The sequence below is a fragment of the Cyanistes caeruleus genome, chromosome 2 (assembly GCF_971803275.1).
Source record: "Cyanistes caeruleus chromosome 2, bCyaCae1.hap1.1, whole genome shotgun sequence".
In the NCBI taxonomy this organism is placed as follows: Eukaryota; Metazoa; Chordata; class Aves; order Passeriformes; family Paridae; genus Cyanistes; species Cyanistes caeruleus.
Genome location: NC_141702.1, coordinates 59,310,678 through 59,337,562, shown reverse-complemented (window position 1 = coordinate 59,337,562; position 26,885 = coordinate 59,310,678). Strand labels below are relative to the sequence as shown.

The 26,885-nt window shown below is 35.6% G+C and overlaps 1 protein-coding gene across 10 annotated transcripts in view; it reads right to left on the bottom strand.

Annotated features, from left to right (window-relative positions):
- SCAF8 (SR-related CTD associated factor 8) overlaps positions 1–26,885 on the bottom strand; it is a 156,983-nt gene that overhangs the window by 129,450 nt on the left and 648 nt on the right. For 3 of the 10 annotated variants that reach the window (XM_086877321.1, XM_086877319.1, XM_086877316.1), the window contains exons 2-6: positions 25,047–25,138; positions 8,774–8,857; positions 7,256–7,300; positions 3,557–3,718; positions 692–848 (exon numbers count right to left, since the gene is read on the bottom strand). In XM_086877321.1, coding sequence (XP_086733447.1) covers positions 692–848; positions 3,557–3,718; positions 7,256–7,300; positions 8,774–8,812 — 403 coding nt within the window. In that variant the 5' untranslated portion in view covers positions 8,813–8,857; positions 25,047–25,138. Of the gene's footprint in view, positions 1–691; positions 849–3,556; positions 3,719–7,255; positions 7,301–8,773; positions 8,858–25,046; positions 25,139–26,885 lie in introns of those variants that run through there. The other 7 variants (XM_086877317.1, XM_086877322.1, XM_086877320.1 and 4 more) reach the window with 3 other exon arrangements.

Here is a 26,885-nt window from a genome sequence, read left to right as displayed (position 1 = left end):
TCTCAAGAGAAACACCGAATCTAAATCAGTTCTGATAATTAGTCTCATGGCATAATCCAGAAGAATCCTCCACACTTGCAAATATTTTTGCATTTATAGCTCAGAAGTAGAGATCCACCAATGAATGCTAAGTATGACTAGATTACTGTTTTAAAAGTCAATTTGCATCAGAATTTAAGACTTATGATTCTAACAATTTAATGTAGTCATACTATATAAAAATAAAAAAAACTGAGCTGGAAGATGCAGAAAAAGCACCCCAAGATCTGAAAATCTCGCATAGTTGTTTTGCCAATGAAAGCTAAGGTTAATTTGTCCATCTCATTGCTTCTCAGCAGAAGATCAGCAAAAGGTGGGTTACAAAAGCAGGTGCCAAAAGCCATTTCTATCCAGCCAATTTCCAATATTCCAGTCTCCAATTTCCCAACCTTAAAAGAAAAAATTTTGATGAAGTGAAAAGTTAAAAATCCATTTTCCTGCCATCTACCTACATCAGCAAGGCAGATGCTCAGAGCACAAAATGATCAAGCCTACATTTACAATAATGTTTTCCTGTTTCCCTGATCTTGATGGTGTCTGTAATATTCTTGCTAGCATTCGAGTGAGATAATTCAGCATGTTAACAGGCAACATACCAAAGCTGACAGAAGTGTTTTGATTCAAAGTATGACTTCCATCTGGTTTTGTTTACCTGGTGTATTGTTGCTCATAGCAGCTGTAGTGCTGGGCAAGACAGGGGTCACAACGGGAGGAGGAATTCCTGCTGCCATATCCAAGAGAGGCTGAATAATTTCACTCTTGAAAACATTATTCTTCTGCCACAAATTAAGCACTCTAACAATTTTGCTCTAAAATTAAGAAAAGACAATAAAAGATCTGAGTCATGCTTATTTTCTTGTTGTTACTGATTGTGGAATTCTTAGTTAGCAACCTTAATCTGTCTAGACTGAAGAACCATTATGTTTGCAAACATAAAGGACAGTTATACTGCGTGACACCAAATATGTCTAAATTGTAAACCTGTGACTGATCCTAGGCAACAGCAAAGAGGTACTACACACAGGTGAAAACGTTCTCTCAATCAAAAATGTGCCTTTCGTCTTGGAAGACGTCATGAAAGGAATATTATTTTAAGGAAGCATTTTAAAGCATCACTAATAACTAAAATAATAAATTATTACTCTCCTAATTTTTTATACTTAAGATATATAAATGTAATTCAGTTCTGCCTATGAACCAAAATCATTTATGTGCACTGAAAACTGGGCATATACTACTAAGACTGCTAAACATTTTTGTTAGAAAAGCAGCTTCATATTTTGCAAGCTGTCTTGATGAAGAGAGGAATTTAAACTGGAACACAATTACCTGCCTATTGAAAATACATAGTAATATTAAAAAATGTGGATCATGGGGAAGGAAAAAAAACCAAATTAAGACTTCATACAATTCCATTAGCTGTAATTCATTGTTCAGCTTACATTTCTATTAAATATTTTTCTGTTACAATAGAAACATTCTATTACATCACAAACAGATCATAATTTTGATCTACTTCCAGACTTCTTTTCAATAAGCTTCATTTCCACCAAAAGGAAAGATTTTGCATTGTTTTGGGAAAAAAAATCAGTTGCATTACAAAGAGCAGGAAATTCTTCACAGGATGTGGTGTTTGTTGTCACAAAGGTGATTTAATTACTTGAGTTCTATAAAACAAGAATATAGAACGCTTAACCACAGTGTTCAAAATGAAGAAAAAGATGTCTATTCACCCAGAACTACAAGAGAATATTTAACTTAATAGAGAGAAGTTCTGAATTTTCACTGCATGGAAAATGCAATTTAGAGTTCCCTTAAAGAAATCTCTGAAGGCTTCCACTCAACGTTTTGGTATCTGAGCCTTCAGACTTCTTCTTTGAAGTCTGTATTGTAAGTAGTCCTTGTCAAGTCCACCAGAGGCTCTAACTTCCCTCATCTCTCCAGAATAGGAATATAAAACTCAGTGGCTCAGTATCTACCCACACCTTGCACTTTCTCTGGGCCAGACAAAGGTATCAGTGAGGTATTTTTTTTGTTACTTTAAGTGAAATATTACTGCATTTCTGTTTGATTTAAAAACAAATTCTACATTTGTTTGTATAAAGATAACTGCTATGTTTCTCCATTATGTCTTTCAACCAAATTAAACACCAAAGTGTTACGTAAACCAGGTACATATCTTGGTCTCTGACACTTCAGTTTTTTGCTAGGCAATGTATAGGACAACCACTTTCTCAGCACAAAGACCTTACAATAATAATGAATCCATATGCAGCACAGCAGCAAGACTTAGGATTTCAAAGTACAATTTTATGCTGAGGTGAAAAATATCCTAGAAATGAACCTGACAGGACTTTTGTGGACCCCAAATAGAATAGGTTTTACTATCTTCACATCAAACACCTCTTATGCAATACATTAATTGCCATGCATTGAAATATCACAGGACAAGTAGTGCTATTTCTTAGCCTAGAATAAATTTACTACATATTTTTAAAAATCAGACACAAACTGGGTACTTGCATCCATCCTTGTTCCAAACCCTCCTTCTTCAATACATCAGGATATTTCTTTATACTTCCCAAAGTAGCAAGCTAAATGAATTTACAAAACACACTGATACTGCTGAAGGAATACAACTAAATGAATAAAAATGTAAGTTAAAAAACTGCTTATTTATAAAAAAACTACAGAAAAACACTGTAGAATTGAAGCAGCACAAGTTAATCACATAGATAACCTAAACCAGACTGGAAAAATGTCATTTAACTTAACCTGTTCAGCAACACCTCAGCTGCAGAAGACAGACATCCTTAGCCAAATTTATCCAACCAAGTAAAATTTGCAGCTCCCGATACATGTTCCTGCAGAGGTCCTAACTACTCTAGAAAGGCAGGAATCCCAAGACAACACAATGGCTGAATGTGCCTTAATCACCTTCCATGGATGTCTTGGGTTTTCCTATATCTGGTTGAAAAATACACCTGTAGGAATGCACGTAACTATTCTAGATATAACTCTTCCGGTAGCATTCAGCCTCAATACTTTAACTAATGACTCTATTACACAAATTTCTGTGAAGACAAAGCCCTTAGCATTTAAGAAGAAACACTACCTATTTTACAACTAGGGACAAATATGAAGGAAGTTAAAATCCCTGCTTAAAAGTCTGCTATTTCCAGCCAGTCTTTCAGAAACAGAATTTGGTGGCTATCTCAACTACTGTGATCCAAGGGTACAGCTGAACTAATGAGTCAAATTAAAGGTTTATTCAAATTAAACCTTATTTAGCTGCTGGATGATCATAGAATCAAAGGAAAGATGACCTTTTCAAAACTCTAATGAATCTCATTGGAGGTATCTTTCTAATCCCCATACTAAGACAAGCAACATTAAGAAATATATATACAGGGCAAGTTTATAAGTAGATCCCCTCCAGCAATAAAAAGTAAGATTAAAATCTTTACAGATGATATGCTAAAGACTGTTTTAACTAAAGGCTCTGTAAGTGGTTTACCTTGTCATCACCAGGACAACGGTACAAGTTCTGGAAAGTGCTGATGATGTTATTGCTGAATCTTGGCGCAAATACGTCCTTTTCTTGTCCAAACTGATGCCGGGACTGTCTCACAATGGAGTCAATGACATACAGACCAGGAACCTTGTACTCTGGTTTGCACTACAAAGAATGGTAATTTAAAAGAAGCATATGTGAAAAATAACCAAAACCATTAATAGCAGAGTAAATATAAACAAGCATCCTCTCTAATTTTTAAGTGGTTCCAAGTATACTGAAATGTTCCCTATTGAATAAATTGTCCTGGAAAATGAACTTTCTCAAAAAACATCTAACCTGTAATGTTTAAATTATCGCATCTATATGCACTCTGAAGGTATACAAATGGTGTAAAATCAATTTCTTACTGCTAACGAATTTACTTTTAAAAATCTATTTAAAAAATAACATACAAATCACATATCCATTTAAAATGTACACTCTGTTCTAAAAGTGCTGCATAAAGCATGACCAAATCCTTAATAGTAAATTTGGACTAGCTGTAAATGCAATTTAGGATAATTTTGTCCTTCTTTATGATCAGAGTAAACACTAAAGTTAAAATTTGTTTGCTTTCTTTTACATTGTTGTAATTAGGGTGTGATATATCCTCCCCTGCAGAAGAGAAACATATTTATGGGGACACCTGTTTCATTGAGTATATAACAATGATATTTATTTTACAACTCTGGAAAACTCACATAATTTACAAACAGCATGATATTTATCAGGCATGTCTGCTAACCAAAATACTAATTATTTATGTAATTTTACTTTCTTAACAACTAATGCTAAAATTTTTGCCTTTTAATTACAAAGTAATTATAACACATTATTGCAACCAGTTTTAAGACAGAATGAAACACAGTCCAAAAATAATGAAGTCATCATCAGAATACATTATGTTATGGATTCATTTAATAAATATTGGGTGTATATCACACAAAGTGTTATGGAAAACATGAAAAAGAACACTGTGGTCCTGTAGACATATGCAACACACTAAGTTAATAATCTTTTTATTAAAGTGCCAAACAAACACTTCAGAATATTAATTTTACTATGCCCTAGACACAAATGTTCTATTTTGAAAAGTGTTGATTTGCTAACACTTGCAACCTTTAGAAAGCCTTTCTTTAGCTTCTAAACATGCTTCAAAGTATTTAAGCAAGGCATTCCCTATTTTTAGAATGTGTGGTATCCTTTTAGGAATGTATGTGCATCATTAAGCTTAAATTTATTATAATACAATGTCTTCAGAACATCACTTCAATGTACTGTATCTTCTGAAATTTTATTTTAATTATTAAACATGAGTACTTTGCATACAGAACAGACAGGAATACAACTTTTCACAATATTCAAATTAATAAAGCTCACAAATATTTAAAGAGAAGACTCAGGACATACATTAGGTGAAGTATTTTAAAGCATGGCACATAAAGAAATCAAAATATGATAATAATGCAAAAATATAGATTACATGGAAAGGGCAATAAAATACAAGTAAAAAATTTAAAAAAAAATTGAAACTGGGGCAGTGAACCTGCCTATCTCTAATCTCAGATGGGACAGCCTTTACACACAAATATTTACTTATTTTCTGAGTGAGTAATCAATATGGTAATTTGATTACTCAAAGAAATTAAGTCTGGCTCTCCAATGGAATAACTTCACATATATGAAATGTGATCATTTGACCACTGAAGTGATGTTTTTCCAAGGAATAAAATAGTCAACCAAAGTAACAATAGACCAGCGAGTTAAGTGTCACAAAATGAAGAATGTCATGGGCAATTACTTCATCTGAAGTTTCAGTAACCTCACAAAACTACAAAAGAAAATACTGGAACTGTAAAGGATGAAGAACAAACTAACTGAGATGGCATTGACATCACTTTGGTCAGGTCTACAGCAGATTTTAATGGAAGATTCAGTCATCTTGAGCTTTAAGTGACTGCTTGCAGAAAAACATCCAATTGTTCTCCAAACATACAATTTAAGCTCTTTAATAGCAAATACCTAGCTTTCCTCTCCCTATCTCTCATTCTACTAAAGCAAAAAGTTATTATTTTAAGTTATTAATAAGTTGCACATGTCACTAAATTGTTCATGAAATAATTAAAAACCCCTCAGCAAGACCACCAAAGGGAATCATCTAATCCAGGGTGATCATTAATAAGGTTATAAATAAGAACATACATCTGCCTTCTCTAATCAGCAATGAACAGTGCAGAACTTCCTCATCGAGTAGTACTGGACACTGAAGGCAAATGTGTAAAGATAACTCAAACTAGCTTGTGGAAGAATCATAACAACCAGTCTCATTCCTGACAAATTGCCATTCATTCATGCAGTGGATGAAACTTCTCTTGTGCCTATGAACTGAACTGCCAATCACATCCACTGTAAATAAAAAACAGTGTTTAGAACTCAGACAATTCTGAGTTAATTTCAGGACATGAAACTGCAAAATGCTACTGGTCAGAGATGGATAAGATTTATAACTGCCCTCCAACTCCTGTGTTCACCTGCAGCATTGAACAGGTATCAGTGCATAGTGATCCCTTTCTCAGAGATGGAAGAAGTCAGAGTCGAGGACCCAAAAGACAACTACTTGACAAAAAACTAGCAGTATTAGTTAAAGTGTACTACTAGTCTTTACTACTGCTTTGAAACACATACATGACACTTTTTTCACATAGGACTGATGTACTAGTACCTAAATATTTCATTCATAAATAGTTCTGAGACAGATGAAAACACCAGGCTGAAGGTGAAACCTGTTTACACTGTCCAGCCAGAGGCAAAAGGCACTGCAGACTACACTGGGCAACAAGGAATAAAAGTTAATGAGCTAGACAGGTTACTAATACAGAGCAATCCAGACTGATTTGTAAAAAAGTAACAGAAGGAAAATTGCATGCAACATTGCAACATTAACAGCCTAACTTTAGCTTGTTTGTCAAATCTAAATTGCAATTTGGTCATAATTTTTTGCTATTTATAAAGAGAGAAGAAATTCAGTACCAGAATGACCAACTGAACAATCAGCTACAACATGGATAAGCAGGGAAGACTTACAAAATTGAATCCATGCATTTCCAACTGGAAGCAAAATGCAGTTTTACCCAAGAATAATTAACTTTTGCAAGAAAAGGAAGTACTATAATTTTTTTTGCTAGAAACAATCTTTAAATTAATACTACTGTCTTCCCAAAAAGTAATTCTAGTCTAGCCATATAAATATTTTTGTTTCAATTTACTTGCAAGAATCACCAACAGAAATGCTACATCTCCTGATACAAAAAAGATGAGGCTGAATCTTCCCTGTGGCTTTAAAATCAATGGGAAAACCTGGCAGAAAAACAAAAGCAACTGTCACTAGCCAAACAACTGACAACTGTTTTGCTGTTAGCTGTTCACCGACAGTCTCTTTTAACATTAAATAAATACACACAGAAGTAGTCTTAAAACAGTATCCACAGTGATTCATATCAAAGAACAAAATGAACAAAGTGTTTGTCGTTCTGCATCATGGGTTATGATCTGCTGCCGATTACTAGCAGAAACTGAATGTGACTAAAAATGGAAATAAAGTAACATGTGCTAAAAATATTAATCCATATGTGTACCTAAACCCCCACATGACTGACTTACCTTTTGAATGAATTTCTCAACACTCTGAACAACATGCTTGTAGAACTGAAAAATAAAATAGTATTTCAATAGAGAAATCTTAAGATGTATATACTTGCACAAGTAAGTTGATATATTGATAGCAAAACCAGAAAAAGAAACTTCGGATTATTAAACAGGAATCCAATACTACAGCTGAACATGCAATCTTCCTTAAAACACTCAATAGCATATAAAAAAAGCTAATATCAGTGCTTCTTATTTTTCTTGAAGGTTTTTTACACTGAATTATTGAATAACATGCTTGTTTATTGAGAACTAGGAGAATAATAGAATTGTTTCACCAAAACACATGGTTATTTCACTGTACACAACTGAAGATGTTCACCTAATGTTACTAAACATACAACTTCTCTGCATTCCATTAATTAATAGCATCTACTGCATACCTCGTCTTTAAAGTTGTCCTGTCTTTCGTGGAGTTGTTTTTTTAAATCTCACATATAATTGTAATGGCTCTAAATCATGCCAATAATTGAGATAACCACTTTACACAATTAAATGTTGTCATTGAAATGATAAGAGTGGAAGTAGGATTTCCAAGTTGAGCACGTGATAAAACATTTTGGCAAAATTTAATTGCTAAATTAATAGAATCATCTCTTATGATTTATGACTTAAGTTCAATACAAGTTTTCAACATTTCCATTATACTGCAACTCACAGGCTTTAACTTACAGAGACATACTTAAGAAAGCCACTGAATTTCACTCTTCAGTCATTAAATTAGTCTTTCTCAATTACACAAAACACCAATAAGCATTTTATTATCTGAAAATATATCAGCACTATTAGCAAAGGATTGTAAATAGGAAGAGCATTAAGTTTGGTCTGTTCTCTTTTCTATCTCTCCAGCTTTCACTGAGTTTCCATTTGTTTTAATGTCTAACACTTAGTGGCATACTTCTTTCCTTCATCAGTTTTCAGTGACTTTTCTGCTGTCAAAGAAAACTTTGTGGCAGGAATAATCTTTAATGAGTGCACTAAGACTAGAACTTAAAAACAATTTGTATCCAAGCAACAAGAAAACTGAAATCTATGAACAATATCCATGAAAAGGTATGCTAGGAATTTAGAAAAATGAACAGCTGTATTGATCCAAAGGCATGCATACATTTTGGGGAGGGAGGAAGGGAGAGAGGGGAGAAGGAAGTGTGGATTTTAGTTTTCTATTTATTCATCTGTTAACAGGCATGTCAGTGTTTCCTTTTTAAACCCTGTCTTTCAGATCTGATAGAATTCAGATAGAGTGAAATTGGTATAATTCTTTCTCACATATGACAGCCAGCAAATGAAACTCACACAACACTTTTAGCCTTCTGCTGCATTCCCAGGTATCACATATGATTATAACTTTGAAACTGTATGCACAAGGAAGGTGGGAAGTTCTGAAGCAAATTCTTTAGACTTTTTAACAAAATTATTTTGACATATATGAGAAATGTATAAGAGGTCAAAAGAAGTTAACTGATTTCATACCTTTATAGCCTTGATTGCTGCCTTGGTGATCTGTGTCATTTTAGCTTTAGAAATGGGTGGCTTATAATCATTTAGCGAGTACAACTGAAAGAAAAAAAAAATATCAGAAATATAATCTGGAGTTGTAAGCAGAATACATTATTTTTCCACAAGAAAACACTATTTTTAATTTTCAGTGGATTTTATGTATGAATCAAGAAAACACATTCCCATTTAAGAAAAAAATTTAAAAAGCTCAATAACATATAATGTAAGACTCAAAATGCTTAAAGGAGAGGAGGTTTTTCTTTGCAATGGTCTCTATATATACACACCTAGCTTTACCAGCACTAAATATTGGAGGCATTTCAGATGAAGTTACAAAATAAATACTTGTAACATGCAAATGCAGTAGCTCTTATTAAGTTTTCCAGGGCAAAGCCATTGACATACTTGAATGCCTTTATGGAAGTGTAACAAAACCTTAACTTAGTATATTCATCATCATATGCCTGCCTACATATTCAAAAAACCTGAATAAGGTTTTTTCATTTTCCATTTAACAAGCAAACAACAACAAAATCAAGCCCACTGAGCATGAACATGTAGCAATTTTGACACTTAAAAGAAACTATAAAAGTATAGACTTCATTCACTACATTAACTTGGAAAAGTAATATATTGGAAGTATTACAAATGCTTAAGCAAAAATCCAGCTGTGTTCTCAATTTCAAGCAGAGCATCTTAACTTCACTAATAGCTAACCAGCAAAACAACCACAGCTCACAGGTAGTGTGGTTTTACAACAATGTTCTCCTCCCTAGACGCAGTATTAAGTCTGTTCATTTGCCTGGTACATGCATCTTCCAGCCGAAGCAATCCAGCATGACAGGTATTCATCAGAAATTTGCTGCACAGTGAAACTTAACACTAAGTAAATTCACAGCTCTGACTGATGGGTTGTAATTAGAAGCAACTCCTTCCAAGGCTATTTACTTGCTGTGAAAATCTTTGATTACCCACAATATGTGATTTTGAACAAAATGCCATTCTTTCCTCCTTCAGCTCTGAGAGTTGTAAGAGAAGGGACTAGCTGACACTTGCTACTTGCAGACATAAAAAGACCAGACACAAAATGCCAAACCAGATTTAAGAACATTCTTGACTTACATTTATTTTCGTTTACAACACATGTTTAGAAGCATGTTAGTTCAAAAATTGAGTTCTGATAATAGGAATGATCATTCATAACCAAATTTTTATTTCCTTCCTAGAGACAGGAAGAACTGAAGTTCTTCCATAAAACAGTAATTGAAACAGAAAAAAAGCCAAAACCCCTCTCCTCTCTTATACAGCCTGAGAAATGCAATATAATGAACCCATACAGATATTCAGAATATTTTTAACTTCCCAATATTTGCTCAATTTGTGGCAAACTGCTAGCTCAGAAAACATAGTTCAGAATTGTTTATGTTTAATAAAGCAAACTGTAAGAGTGAACAGGATCACACAGTGGAAAGGATCAGACAACCTTAAATACAGGTCATGTTCCCCAAGTTGCCTATAATAATTTATCACTGAAGGTAACAAGTAGATGTTCTTTCATCATATTTGAGTTTCCAAGAGACAAGGATTTGTTCTCCTTGCAAACATGAGTTTTTTTTTCTATCCTTTCCTGTCAAAATCAGTTTTAACCAAAACCTCCTATAGCTGTCAAAACACAAAGTGAAAAAAATTGGTTTGTCCAAGCATAAGTGTCTGTCTTCTCAGCTTGAAAGGATTTCCATTCTAACTGTGAAATTATAACCAGTTCACAGCTAGACATCCACTTTTAAAACAACTGTTACTACTTCTCACTAATGCTAATTGCTGTGGCAAAATATCCTGAATTATTTACATGCTGCTCACACAACAAAAAGCAATAAATTTCTAAAATGTAGGTGTATTAATGTTCTTCACTAATGTTCTTAACCACCATGGGGTTAAAGGGAGAAAAGAGACAAAAAACCGAGAGTCTCCAATCATTTTCTTCTCTGTTTTCACAGAATCACTAAGTTGGAAGAGACCTTCAAGATCATCGAGTCCAACCCAGCCCTAAACACCTCAACCAAAGTATGGCACCGGATGCCACATAAAGTCTTCTTTTAAACACATCCAGGGATGGTGACTCCACCACTTCCCCAGGCAGACAATCCCAGTACTTTACCACTCTTTCTATAAAATACTGTTTCCTAATATCCAACCTGTATTTCCCTTGGTGCAGCTTGAGGCTGTGTCCTCTCATTCTGTCAGATGCTGCCTGGAGAAAGAGACCGACCCCACCTGCCTACAGCCTCTTTCAGGGAGTTGTAGAGAGTGATGAGGTCACTCTGAGTCTCCTTTTCTCCAGGCTAAACAACCCCAGCTCCCTCAGCCGTTCCTCACAGGGTTTGTGTTCCCAGCCCCTCACCAGCCTCGTTGCCTCCTCTGGACGCGCTCAAGGGTCTCAACGTCCTTCCGAAACTGAGGGCCCAGAACTGGACACAGCACTCCAGGTGTGGCCTCACCAGTGCCGAGTGCAGGGGGAGAATGACCTCCCTGCTCCTGCTGGCCACACCATTCCTGACACAGGCCAGGGGCCATTGGCCTTCTTGGCCCCCAGGGCACACTGCTGGCTCATGTTCAGCTGCTGTCACCAGCACCCCCAGGTCCCTTTCTGCCTGGGCTCTGTCCAGCCACACCATCCCCAGCCTGTAACATTGCAGGGGGTTATTGCAGCCAAAATGCAGGACTTGGCACTTGGACCTATTAAACTTCATCCTATCAGATTTTGTCCATCCATCCAACCATTCCAGGTCTCTCTGCAGAGCCCTCTCACCTTCCAACAGATCAACACACACTCCCAGCTTAGTGTCATCTGCAAATTTACTAATGAAAGACTCAATACCCTCATGCATGTCATCAATAAAATTATTGAACAGAACATTTTGTCCCCCAGCACAGACCCTTGATGGACACCACTGGTGACTGGCCGCCAGCTGGATGCAGCCCCACTCACCACCACTCTCATCCAGCCAGTTCCTAAACCAGCAAAGAGTGCTCCTGTCCAAGCTGTGGGCTGACAGCTTTTCCAGAAGTATTCTGTGGGAGAAAGTGAGTTTTACAGGTCACTGTTCAGCTTCTAGTTACTCACAGGTAATTAACAAAATGTAATCACTCATCCTGGCTACTGGCTGGATGTTGTACAATTACAGCTAAACTATAGCTAAACTTACTTCTGGGAACACTACAGCACCAGAAACTTTTTGTTTATATTCTCTTTCTTAGAAGAGTCATTTTGGGTATTCCTGGTCAGCATTCTCAAGCCCAAAACACTAATTAGTAAAAGCAATTTACAGGTACATGAGCAAATGTGAAATCAGCCTAGATTCAAGAAGCCAATCTTGCCAATCCAAAAACAGTCCCAGATGGGATTGGCACAGGAGCTCCTCCACCTACAACACACCTCCTGTAAGGAGGGAGAACCACTGACTCACACAGACTCACAGGGACCACAACTGACCAGGCTATCAGATTTGAAATAATCTGGGCCCTAATGGGGCAGTTCAAATTATCAAGGAAGCCACTATGCAGTTCTGGGAAACCATCAAGAATTGCACTCAACTGACTCTGAGATATCAGCTGTGCAGAGTCAGGTATCATCTTACCATCACTTATTAGGAATATGTCAAAAGCCAACAGGATAATATGGGCTGTTGCCAACATCCCAATACTTTATTCCAGGTAGAAAAGAGGCAAACTGAGCATTAAGGATTGATAATTCAAGGGGGAAAGGTGGTGGTGGAAGGGAAGCAATAAAAAATGTAAAACAGTACTTCTGTAGAGAATGGCTTTTCGGACAATGGATACATCTGTTACAAATTTTAACAGCCATTTATAAAACACACAGATCCCAAATTTAATACCTGGAAGAAGCCAAGAAAATAAATAACTCTTCAAAAATTATATTACCTTGTCTTCAAGAAGCTTTTAATTTACTACAAAACATTTCATTCTGAAAAATTTATTCACCTGGAAAGACTGGTGATTGTCCTGGATATCATCCTGCAAGTTTATCAATTGCACCTCAATGCTGAGGTTGCATTTGATCCCATTGTCTATGTCAGCAAAAAAAAAAAAAAATTAAATAGTATCAACCCCAGTGTGGACATCTGCTGGACACCACTTCATACTGGTCTCCATTTGAACACTGTAGTCATTAACTACAACTCTTTGGGTACTGACATCCAGCCAGCTCCTTATCCATCAATCAATCCATCAAGCCCATTTTCTTGTACTGCTAGGCTGACTAGAGAAACAAGACTTGATTGCCACTCTAGTAATGAAAACTTCTGTTTTTCATCCAGCATAGATGATTCTTTTAAGACACTTGGAATTTGAAGAATAAGGAGTTAAAGACACATGTATTATTTTAAAAATCTGTGTTTATATCCTAGCTTAATTTTTCCTGTATGCCCTTTCCTTAAGATGTTTAACTAAACCAGTTTGCTCTCTAAGACAACTGTCTTAGTTTTGTAAGACACTCATGCTCATTTACAGAAGATAACTGCTTATCCTTACATAAAAGAAGTCTTTAAATAAACCAGGAAAAAAAAAAAACAAACATGGCTAAATAGCGAAGTCAAGGAAACTCTCTGAAATAAAATGATACACGTTAGAAAATCAGTCATAATATTCAAAGGGATGGGGAGGAGTGGGAGTGACCATAAACTCTGGTTGGTAATGTACATGCAAAAGATAGTGCAATCAAGTTTGAGAAACAAACAGGAGAAAGCATGAAAATGAAACACTGTAATCTTCAAGTGCCAGATAAAACCAGAAGTTTCAGAGGTTTTGAAACAGGCTAGTTCATGTGTACAAGCCGGAACAAAGAAAAGGAGTATGCCATACGTAAACTTCAATAAACCATGCTTTTAGAGCTGAGCTACCATATGATTCTGTGGAAAAATCTTCTATTTACTAGCCACTTACTGCTTTTCTGGATATACATAAACGCATATGAAACATTTGCTCAAAGGCAAATCTTTTTTGACACTGATCAGTGTCTTTAAATTTCTGATTACTACTGAAAGGTATTTGATCACCGACTAAAACTGTTTTCTCTAGTTATCCCTGTTGTAATGATTTGCAAAGTGAAAGTATTTGCACCATTTCTTCTATGAAAACCCAGTAAGTACAGACATTTGCTGTTGAAATTTGAGGCATTGCTGTGGAAAGCACCACAGTGTGTGGAGTCTCTTTTAAAAATGTACGTTACGAATTTCTCTCCAAACACTCACATCTATCACCTGCTGATGATGTACATACATAATAAAACCTAATTTAAAAAACACCTTATAAATTGATGGATCAATTTATTTTTCCTATTCATTTAGTAACTGATTTTGCAGCAGAAAAAAAAAATATGCTGATCTCAATCAAACCAAAACTTATCTCCCATCTATCCTACCATCTAGAGAGAAGAAACAGTCCCCTGGTATTTGCCCAGAAAAGAGCACTTCTTCAGTGATCTATGTATTCACTCAAGAGTCACTCTGACACAAAGACTCTCCTAAGCAGTCACCACAACACAAACACAACATCTGGGAGAATGCTGCTTTAGTTAAGATGGAGTGATTTAAAATAAACTAAAGGGTTAAACCCTGATTAAGAAGAACAACTGCAAATATACATTAAAAATTTATACAGAGCTTTGTTTTGTACTGTTCATTCTTGAACTATGGCACATTACTCAGAAAACTAAAGATGAAACATTTCCCCTCTAAATGTAGATGGTATTATCACACAAGGACAAGGAAGGAACAAAGATTAAAATTCTACAGAATGGGGAGGGGGAGAACAAGAGGGGATGAGGCAAGAGTTACACAATCAATAATAAGTCACAAGGAGTCTGACTGTACCAGTAAGGTAAACCATTTTCAAACTGTTACCTCAGGTTTTGAAAAAACAAGTGTTAAATAATTAAGTTACAAAGAGCATTAATGAATGATTCTTGTATGATCTTTTGGGAATAATCTTATTTTCCTCTGATAAAAAATACATAGTCAAAGGAAAGAGAATACTTCCAAGTTACTGTAAAAAATGCCAGTGCTTTTTTCAAGACAGCACACTTAACAGTAGCATACATTTGATTTCAATGTCAATGAACATCTAATGATCTTACAGTTTATTCTAGAAAGCTGTGGACAAGGCTATACTGCCTGCCTCAAGCATTCTAGACGACTGAACATGCTCAGCTCTAAACACATTGCCAACAATACAGGAAACTACAGAATACAAATGAACATTAATCTTCTTAACCCATTTAAGCTAAAGAAAACACCAGATAAAATTTACAATGAATTTGTGTAGGGGGAAGTTGTTTCACTGGTTTCCTGTATGGCAATTCCATCCAACCATGTCCTACACACATTGGCACTTTGATAATTAGGTGAGGGACAATCAATAGACCTTTGATAGAAATATGCATGTTTAATTAAATGCTGAATATAAATCACAGGAAAACCTTACAGGGAAGACCTGAATCTGAATGGCACTTCAGGGACAAAATGAGTCCACAAAGATATATTTGCTACAAATCCTAATCTGTCTCAATGAAAGCAATTCCCAGGGTCATGTTCTTGCAAAGTAAGAATCAGATGACAGCCAAATGTCCATGTAAAGCACGTAACAGCTTATTACACAGATAGCATTAGAAGTCTTAAAGATGATCAAAGTAACAGTGCTAAAAGTGGTTTCTAAGACCCTATCTTTCTTACAGAAATGTACATCTGTGTATCAGGACCAGGCCAGCAATTAAAGCCAGTTAATTATATTCACAATTCTGCATTTTCCTCTATCTGATAAAACAGTTTAATGATTTGTACAGCAAAAAGTAATGACAGGAAGAGCTAAGACACTACATACAAGGCAATATTCCAGTGTACATAAGGGGTAATACCAGTGTTAATACTCCTTTTCCCCAATATAATTTTAAATAAACCAAGTCCTCTTTCCAAACTTTGGAAAAAAAATACAGGTTTGCTCGAAGATCTAATGAGCTGTATGAATTATATGTTGGGATTGGGGGAAATGCAAAAAATCAGGTTGACACCATATATAAAGCAGTGAATTTCTGCTCTGTATTTTTTTCTTTAATTATCTTAAGAAAAGTTATCTTCAAGAGAAGGCCTACTGAAAGTCAAGAAATTTATCAGCTTATTTAAAATTTTCATCATTCATTATTGCAAATAGTTTTATCATTACAATCATAATTAAATTAGTACTTAAAATGAAATCTACTGTAAATACCTGTAAAAAGCAAACTCTACTACACAGCTGTAGTTTACAAGGCAGTACTACATGCTGCTAAGCTACAGCCTAAAGCATCTCAAGTGAAGACCAGACATCATGCACATGAACTTACATCCCCCGAGGATGGGCAGTCGCTTACAGAACAAGTTACTACACATCCATGGAAGCCAATGGCACACTGCACTTCTAGAAAGCCCAGCACTGAATTCCAACATCTTTCAGTGCTCTTATTCAATAGGCAAAAGAGCCAGACAGCTGTTCTTGTACCAAAATTTTGAATAAAAAATAGAAAGAAATACTAACTTCATAAAATTTTTAAAAGCTTCATAAATAATATATCCCTTTTTTTATACCTCTGCCACATCCTATAAAGACAAGAAAAGCAGTCCAGGAAATAATTTCTCATATAATTTTTCCATAATGTTAGAAGGTTTGAATGATGTGAACAACTCTAGTCTCATGAGATACAAAGGAACAGATATTCACACAGACAAATCTCTGCAACACTGATACAGCAGCTAAGGGAATAAACATTTTGATGCTGATACATCCATCTGTTAAGTATGAGATTATGACCAGTGTGAGGGATATCAGTTACAAATCTCTCTACAGAAATATTTTTAGAATTTTCTCTGGCTGCTACCAGGGCATAACATTAAAAGGACATCAAATAATGACATGACCTTAACCAAATAGCATATATACTAACAAGTATTTGCATTTCAATGCAAAAAAAACCAAAATAAATACTTAGAAGTCATGCCAAATACATAGCATCTTAATAAATTAGGTTAATTTATTTCATATTTCAATAGCATTAAAATAAATCAAATCCAATTGGAAATAGAGAAACAGTCACTGAATCATTACTAAATGTTAATATCACCACACTGTGAAGAACAAGAAAAGACTACTGTAATTTATTGCTTTAGAAAGAAGGACACTTATCAACAAATTTCTAGGTTCCACTTTACAAACTCTCCTGAAATTTAATTTCTTGGAAAAGTTACTCAAATTGCATGCCCTCATCTCTCAGTGAGTAGAATTTTAACTTGATGCCGTGTAGAAACTACCTATGAGAATTGTTATTTAAAGCCTGTCAGCACTTCGTTACCCTCAGTGCTGCATAAAAATGTTAAAATCTATACCATAGATGTGCATGCAGGATGACCAGAATGGCAGATTCTCCTTTCAGCATAAGGTATTTCATTTTGGAGGAAAAAAAAATAAAAAAATCTGTTTTTTCAGTTATCAACCAAGATGAGTCGCCAAAATTCAACATCAAAAAAGTACAGAATGAGCGGGGTTGCAACACAACAGCAACTACCTTAATACAACTGTTTTCAAAAACAAAAACAAAAAAAAGTGCATGACACATGGTTTTAATTAACAAATATAAAATAATAGTCAATTTTCTTGATATCTAAGTGTATGTTCCTTAAAAAAAAATTTGAAAGCAACCAACGACACTCACACAAAAAACTCAGCCCGTCCCTATACATCAGTTGCATTATACACCACTGTTTGTGTTTAAAGAGGACATTTAAATATTCATGCCAACTACTGTACAAGCAACGAGGTGAAGTAAGATGCGAAGGTAATACTGCAGTCCCTCAAGCCCATCAGATACCAGCATAAGAAGTCAGGTGTTACCACCACTTCATTTGTGTAGTGCTTTTCCTACTTCTTTTAAGGAAACACAATTGTGACTTTTAAGTTTACTTGAAACAAACAATTTGAGATGGAAAGACAAAATTCCATTTTAGTTTTTACATACTTGAGCCACCAGCCCATTTTACAATTTTCTTTAAACCCTCGCCATTACTCCTTTCAAAAAAAGTTTCTAAGTTCTCTTGATACAGTCTGCTTTGTACAAATTTGAACATAAAACTGGAATTTAAAGAAACCACCTGGATTTGGCTCCACTTTCCTGAACTCCACACAACCGCAAAACAGATGCTTACGTCAGATAGTCTCTAGAACATACTCTATTTGCTCTTAGCCATTTATAGGAAATAAAACACAATTCCCCTTTTTCTCTTCATAGTAACTTGGGGTGTATGCTGCATGAGAACAAAAAGCCTAGAAAGACCTAAATGGACCAAAATAAATAGGTAGGTAAGAGTGAGCTCTTCAGCAACACCTGAACTAGCAATGACAGAAAGGAAGAATTGATTAAAAGATCCAGACAAGAGTATCACACAAGAAAACAAGAAAAATAATGGAAGCATTTCTCTTCATGCAATTTTTCTCATCTTTCCTGCCATATGGCTAATTTCTATCATTAACATTTTATCATTATTATATGTAGCTAATTCTAGACCAAGAGGAAAGCAGATCACCTTCTGTCACAATGCCAGTCAACAGATTTCCAGATGTGAGCTTGGGGGCTGCCCATACTGAAGAAGTACCCTCTGTCCCTGTTCCAAGGCACTAGGTTGGTAAAGTGTGGCATAACACAGAGTTAAAAGAGAAGCCTAACTATAATCACACCTCACAATTCTGAGATATGAAATATAGGAACAGATCTTAAACATTTTGAAAATCAGACTCACACATTTTCTCTGCCAACTGTTTTTAGAGCCCATGACAAAAACTGTCTTCTTGTGTTGATTTCAAAAGATCTCCTTGGATATAGTTTAAAACCCCTGCATTCACAATGAAACATAATGATTCAAAATGAAAAAAATAATCACAGTTTGTACTGGATTGGATTTCTCCAACCAATATATTTGTCATATAAATAGTCTTCATTTACTGTGAAGTGCTTAAATGCTCCACTTCACTCTTGTGAAAATTAAGAAGCAAGTGGTTACTACTGCATATGTGGCAACCAAGTTATGAAGATCAACATGTTATCTGAAGCTATTCCTTTTCATGTGAACCGGCTTTGTTTTTTTAATATCTACAGGAGATTCGGTATTCTGAAAGACTTTGACTTGATTTAATCAGGTCTTTTCACTGGGTTCCAACAATCTGGTTAATATATTATAAGCTCTTTGGACCTACCCTCTGAAAAAGCCAAAAACATTTATAAGTATGATTATCTCTCTTTTTAAAACTGCAATCACATCACTAGCAAAATATTAGAATTGTATTTTTATCTATTGTACTAATTTCTAAATTATGCACTGAGAGCTCCATAAAGTCCTGCCAAAAGGCCAATATTTTTAAACCAAGAGTTTTATAGCGAGGGCAATTTACAGTATCTTGCACTTTAGAGAAAAAACAAACTACAGAATAACAGGGGTGGAAAGCAAAGAATGAACATAATTAATTCTACTTAAGTTTTTGAAAGTAACTAATAAATACTGAAGATGGAGAACAAAATAAAAAGCAGGGAAACCCTTACCACTCGACTCTAAACTAATTATTTGGAAACACTAGACTGAACCATGCAGGATGATGGATCTTCTAAATTACCTTTCCCAAAAATGCGTGCTATTTCAATAATACATTCCAATTCAAATATGTAAGAAAGCTATTCACTTCCTTGCATAAAGGCAGTGCACCTTGTTCAGCTGTTATAATTTTTTATGAAGCACTATTTACTTCAATATCTCAAAACTAATGTTATAAACAGTACCTTATAATAAACAAGCTCAAGGCTACAAAAATAGGTGACTTCAACCTTTCAGGTGTTGTAACCCTCCACTGTTTTACTGCTCAGCCACCATCCACCCAAACCACCATTCCTTGCTACTACCTCCTGGATCACAGCTCTGCCACTGTTCTTTGGGGCACATTTTCTCTTGTGCCTTCATTTTAAATGGGAACCAGAACACTCTTTGTCACCCCTCAGAACCATCAACAGCAAACACATTAACAAGAGTGCCAAGCCTCACCTTCCACACATGTAGTTTAGTAAATTAAACGTGCATTATATTTCTGACAGGCAAAGCATCAGCCCCCCACTCATATAGCCAAGGACAGAAGAAAAGAACAACCTCGTGCAATCAAAAACTCTAAAACCAGCTAAGTTATTTAGGCAAACTCTCGCAAAAAGAAATGGAAACAAAATGATAAGTTGTTGTATACCCATAGTAGTCACTTCTGTACAAATGCCATCTCACTTCCCAAAAGTCTAACAGCAATAACAGCAGATTATTACAAGAAATACACATTTCTGGTAGGGATCAATCTGATCAAGAGAGAGTTAAGGTGACAATGCACTTATTTCTTCTTACTTCCTCCAAATGTTAACAATTAATTTTAAATTCTGTTTATAAAAATATCTTATTTTGCTCAGTACATATGACAAGAATAGGTAAAATGTGTACTAGTACAGAAGTAACTGGACACCATGTTTTTGCCTTAAAGAACACATACCCTGAAGTGTAGAAGCAGCTCCTGAACAAGGTTAACAGAATTACCTACCCAACTACTGCTGCTGTCAGTGCTCCCTGAGAAATACTGCTGAAAAGTAGCTCCAAAGAAGTGAAAAAAATGGAAGAATAGAAATACACATGCAACTTACAAGAAGCTCCGAACTGGAACAAGGACTAATATTGTTTTGATCACTTTTCAGAAGGTGTTTTTATTTTTGAACTTTCAAAGCCAAGCTCTCTGAACTCTGGCTGCACATATGAACAGCCAATAATACACCACTGTCCCAGGCCTCACGATGGAGTTACACCAGCAGCTGTGGTGGCCACAAATGTGAGCAATAACCAAGGCTGAAGGAGCCACTCAGGATGAATTTTTTGGTGGCTGTCCAAAAGTAAAATGATGAACCAATTTTACGGACAAGAAAATAGAAGACCTCTTCCAAAGTGAAAGACCATTTTTATGGGAGTAATTTAAGTACCTTGAAGTATTTCTAAACCTGCCTTATCAAGAACTTTTATTCTGAATGGCTTTTTTTTCCCGTAAGAAAGCCATCTGGATTACCAGACTCCATTTCTACAACTGCCATAGGAAAACAGACTATTGGTCATAGAATGGTTTGGGTTGAAAAAGAATTTAAAGGTCATCTAGCTCAAATCTCCCTGTTATGGGCAGGAACAGTTTCCACTATCCCAGTATCTAACTTGGCCTGGAACACTTCCAAGGATGGGGCATGACTCAAATAGTGGCAAATTCAAACAAGACTTGTTAAGATAATTTCAAGTACTCTGTCAAAGACTGTAGCCCCAGGTATAATCTTGGTAAGCAGGTGACAATCAAAGGATCTGAAATTATAAGAGTTCAGAAGGACATTTGTTTAAAACTGCAAAATGGCTCACTGCTCTCTAAAGGAGCAGCAAGTGGGTTCAATACCTGTAACTATCCAGAGAGAGTTTGCAGAATCTGGAGATCTACACAACTGCTCCAGGCTCACAAGGATCTGATCTAGATCGCAGTTTAAGAACAGATTTAAAGTCTATGTATCTAAGACTGAAAACCTATCAATGTCTGTCCTATACTATTTCACTAACAAAATGAGATCCTTGCGCAAGACATGCACCAAAATAAAACCAAACCCTAACATTTTGAGCCTTTAATACACACTTGCATGAGCATGTCTTTACAAGGCCAGAAGTCAAGGTTCTGTGGCAAATGAAAATCAAAGGTCAGATCAGTCTTTGAAAGTGTGATATTAAAACTGCAAATATTTATTCAGCACACATGGAGACATTTAACGAGGTGAACATCAATTTAATATTTACTGTATCTTGAAGAGAAAAGGACTTTCCTTCCCTACAATCTTTAAAAAAAAATCGTTGAGAGTCAGCAAAGTTCAGCTCTTGCTGGGAAACAACAGAGTAAAATACTTACTTTTACTCATTAGGAGCAATGATACTGCTCCTAATGTTCCTGACAGTAAACAGGAAACTAACAAATTCTTACATATTTTGTTGCATCTTAAGGGAATTCATATAAATATTGACAATTTTATTTGAGAAACACTATGGGATTATACAGCAAAATAAAATGGAAGACATTTTTAACATCCACCCCAGCGGTTAAGAATGAAAAACAGAAACAACTTTTCAGATGTACGAAGGCCTGCATACAGATACACGTATCACTTTTTCTTCTGACAAGACAAAAGTAAACCAGAAGCTTACACTCCAATTTGCTACAATAAAATGTACAAGTATCAGACCATAAAAGGTCTATCAGATGAACAAAAAAGAAGAAAGCTTTAAACTTATCACAGCTGCAGAGTCCTTCTAACAGCAGTGGATACGAAAGAAGGTCATACTCTTTTTTTTATGGAAAGTAAAATATAGTGACAGAGAAAACAGATACTGTCACAGCAGCTAGGAAAAAAATCCTGCAGGTGTTTCAGGTGTTTTGACCAACACAAAACATGCAGAAAATTCAAGAAAAATATCTTGACAGGGAGTAGCTTTTGAGTCTTTTCACAGTTCTTTAACATAACTGCTAGTATCTACTTGCACTAATCAAAGCCTTGGCTGCTCATTTTATAAAGTATCCCTTTTCTCCCCACTTTGCCCAGCTATTCAGCATCAATCTCTACTTAGCATCTTCATGAGGCATACCATTTAGCTTTTTTTAGCGTCAACTGGCATTCTTTCATGAAAAACCCGCCTCGTTGACTTAGAATATGCCATTTAAATAAAACAGTCTGAAATAGAATATTTAGTTTTGCCTTCTGTACGTTTATGCACCCATACTCCAATGCTCGGTATTTAAAATGTGGGTCATTTCCAAGGGTCACAATTGGTCTGAAATTGTAGACCACTGAACTGTTCCTCACTGACCCTTAAAATATACCTTCCAAAGAACTGTCATGATAAAGGTGGCCAACATAAAGTGAAGTGCAAATGAAGTACAGAGACAACAGAATTATCAGTAAATGATCAGCATCTGCTATGTCCCTACCACTGATCAACTTCAGAATGACAAGTGACCCCCAAAAGCAGCAATAGCTACTTTACATATCATCTTACTTGACTCCCAAAAGCATTATGCACACCAAAAGCTCGGTGTACTTTATGATGAACCATGCAAAGACAATAATTTCCATTGTCAGTAACAGCTGAACACCAACCTAGCAATGCTGCAGAAGTTTTAGTTATGACTCTCACACCCTAGAAAAGGCACAGGAACCCACATCACTCTTTAAACAGACAGTAATCACTACTTTAACCTCACAGCACTTTATGTGCATCCCACTATAAGATGGCCGATATTCCAAGTCTCCATCATAGCACTTAGTTTTCTATTCAATTCCCTTGTACTTGAAAGTATCAGCACCCAACTGCAAAGACAAGAGATACTGAGCTTCTCATACAAGACATGCTCAAATGAACAAGGCATTTCTGAAAGGAATCAGAAGACACATGACTTTCTTGTTCCTGATTTTCAAGGGATCAGCTTTACCTTATTTTATCTTTTTAAAAATATACTATTGTCCTTTTCTCAACTTTTCTCAACTGCCTATCTAATGTCTAATCCAATGTCACGCACTGTCTGACAAATACAAATACAGCTGAAATTTGTGGCACTGGATGATAACAACTATGGTGCATTGGCTTCAACAATGTAAATTCCAAATCTAGATATACTATCTAACTCTCCTGACTAGATTTTACCATTACTAAACCTTCTAAATGGCTGTAAATCAAAGATGCAAATACCAGTCTCAGCAAAATGAAAACAATATTCAGTGATTTGACCAAAGCATACATAGCTTATGCAGGAGATATTTTTGCTTTGTTTTTAAAGAGAATGCAAAACCAAAAATATCAGTAAACATCATGAACAGCAAGAGTTGATGAAGCTCATACATGAAGAGATGTGTGCCTGTGAATAAAGATATTGATAAACTTTAAATTATTAGAAATGCTGTGTTTAATTGAACCAATCAGTGAATTACTATTGCAGTTTTTAAAGAAATAAATATCTAAGTTGAATTTGCTCTGTCTTTTCAAGATTCCTATCATTTCATTCTTACAGTTAATATGCCTAAACAAAGCATAACTTCAAATATTCAGTTTGTGTTGCACTTAAAAATGAATTTGTGATCTCTGTTCCCCCTAAAATAAATTACAATCCTGTGGCTATTTATGTGACTGTAAAACTATTTACATTTATTCTACATGTTAACATAGAAATAATTTTTAAAATATTTAAATGTGTTTTAGAATTAAAACATACTTGCCACTGCAAAAACGACAAGTATTGCAAGAAAACTCTGTGGAGTATAGCACTCAAAACCAACTTCAACAGTACCTGAAAGCAATGTGACAGCTAGAGTTGATTATGACAGCAGGACTTAACACTGAGCTGACTATATAACAAATACTGAATTATAATTATATATATCTGCAATAAAATCATTGTCATCTGAGCACTGGAACTGCGAGGATACACGTGTGCCTCCAGTCCATTTCAATTTTTCTTTAACAAATACATTTTAGATAGCATATACAGAATTTGAAACACTTCAGTCATTTTCTGCTGTCAAGACCTGTTCTTGAATCTGACTTCGTGCTTTTCTGAAAAACTCAGGGCCTGAACTGAGGCCTGGAGGAAAATGGCTCTGCAGTGGTAAGCCTTCATGGTGCCAACTGTAACAAATTATAAACTCTGTGGTACAAAACATTGCCTATTACCTCAACACTATTCTAAGTCAGTTGTATATTACTGAAATTTTCAGTTGCCAAGCAGTTTTAACCAAATAGGAAAATGTCAACCATTACATGAAAACAATACTGAGCATGTTTTATTTAGGAGCTTGATTATTTCTCAGCTTTAAATTTACCTTTCCCATGACCCGAAATGTTAGGGCTAATTTTATATATACAACTAGGTACAGGACAGACAGTGCTACATATCATCATTAGACATTGAAGAGCTTTCTGCAATAGCTGTCATTATTTCCAGTAGCTACTGTTCAAATAAACTTGAAATTCTTCTTTCTAATCAAATTAATGACAACCCTATCCTAAGTACTTCAATCCCAAATGCCATATAGGATAGCTACAATACAAGATATTGCTCAACTCACATACAATTCTGGAGTTACCAGATGATGGAACCAGTTAGATGGATAGCTGCCTTTATTTTAGCTTCACTGCAGAACCCAAACACAACTCCTTCCTTTAAAAAACCAAACAGAAAAAAATCAACCCAAGAAGTACCCAGCCTGCAGACTGGGTGTTTAAATGTATTATTGGAATGCTCTAAAGCATCATCTGTTTTTTTACCAACATAAAATGTTGCAAAATTATTAACTGAATGCAAACTGTAGAAGAGTATGGTAAAAGGCTTTATACAATTTATTCTGTCCTATCTGCTGCTAAATTTAATTTACATCTATTTTAAGCCAAAAAACTCTAAAATTAGGACTCAGACATCAGTTCTGGAGTTTAACATGACCTTAAAACAAAATATAAACAAAGAACAGGATTTTACAAGTGAAGAACCAGTATTTTGTAAATGAATCAAAACCATTTAAGAAAAGCAATATACAGACTCATACACTTCAGCTAATTCAAATATTTAGTGATCATTTCACAACTCTAAATTGCAAAGTGTGCATAGGTAAACTCAACCACAGTAAATGACAAAGTTAAATTAAAGTTCAGTTCTGCACTGGGTACAGAGATATTAAGAGTGGCTAGCAATGACACTTGGGATTCTTTAACTGTGGCAAGTCTGGTACCGTTTACTTCCAGGAACAGGGTTTGTTTAGTCATGGCATCTTTAATGACACTGTCAGATCTTCTGCATTTTCTTTTCCAATAACCTACTGTCTACCATTTTTTAAGCATTTAGAAAATTTAAGGCATAATCTAAAGCTCTCCTCTTCAACACAGTTGCCACCTTAAGTCCCAGACTTATTTTTACAGTACTTATACCCAAGTGCTCAGCAAGTCAGTCAGAAGCTGTTTTTCAACGTGAAGAGGAAGACTTCTGCTCCTACTGATAGATATATAGAAGGAAAATATTCTGAACAACTTATGTTCTTCTGTTCTTATGACCAGATTCTTCCTTTTCTCTACATCACAATATAGCACATGTACCAATCAAATAATAAAATAGGAATAAAAGTTTATAGTGCTTATTTTTCTTCTAGTGGCCACAATGTGCTTTTTCCTATTTAAGAACTGAAATTGCGTAAAGTGCAACACCTAGAATTGCACATCGGTTAGAGCTGCACAACTGCTCCTGAGTTACTGGAGAGTACCTGCTCATTTCAAATCTATCTTACTGTGCTTGTAGAAACAACAACATGGTTGCCACACTGTTCCACCACAGGTCAAATTAAACCGCATTACTTAAAACCATTAAAACCGTACTACATCCCTGCTGGGGCCAGCCGAGAGGGCAACTGGGAGCTTCAGTATGTGAGCAGTCTGTAGAAGTATACATTGTAACGAGAGCTGATACTTTCTACAGTCAATACAAGTTAAAAACTACTTTGTAAAATGTAGGACTTCCTAAGAAAAATATGTATTTGTTTTTCTTGCTCGTACATTAACTACAAGATACAAATGATACTCTCACAATGAGAGCAACAAAGCAGAGTTGCCACAAGAACCATCTTGCGATAAAATAAACATTAGCTCTCAGCACAAAAGAGAAGCCAGGTGCAGTATGAACACCTCTGCCTATACGTGTATGTGATCTTGGGTGTCGTAGCCCACTCTCTGCACAGTCCTCCAGCGCAGGATCTGAGCTCTCTGTAGCATGTAGGGAATCTCTGCTTCCATCCTGACCACTTGGAATACACTACTCTTTAACACGGAGACGAACCTCCAATGCCTTTGTATTCCTTTCCCCAGATTTAAAGCTTAGCTGCACGAGATGCTAAAAGTGAGCGCTGGCGGGGTTCGCATACACA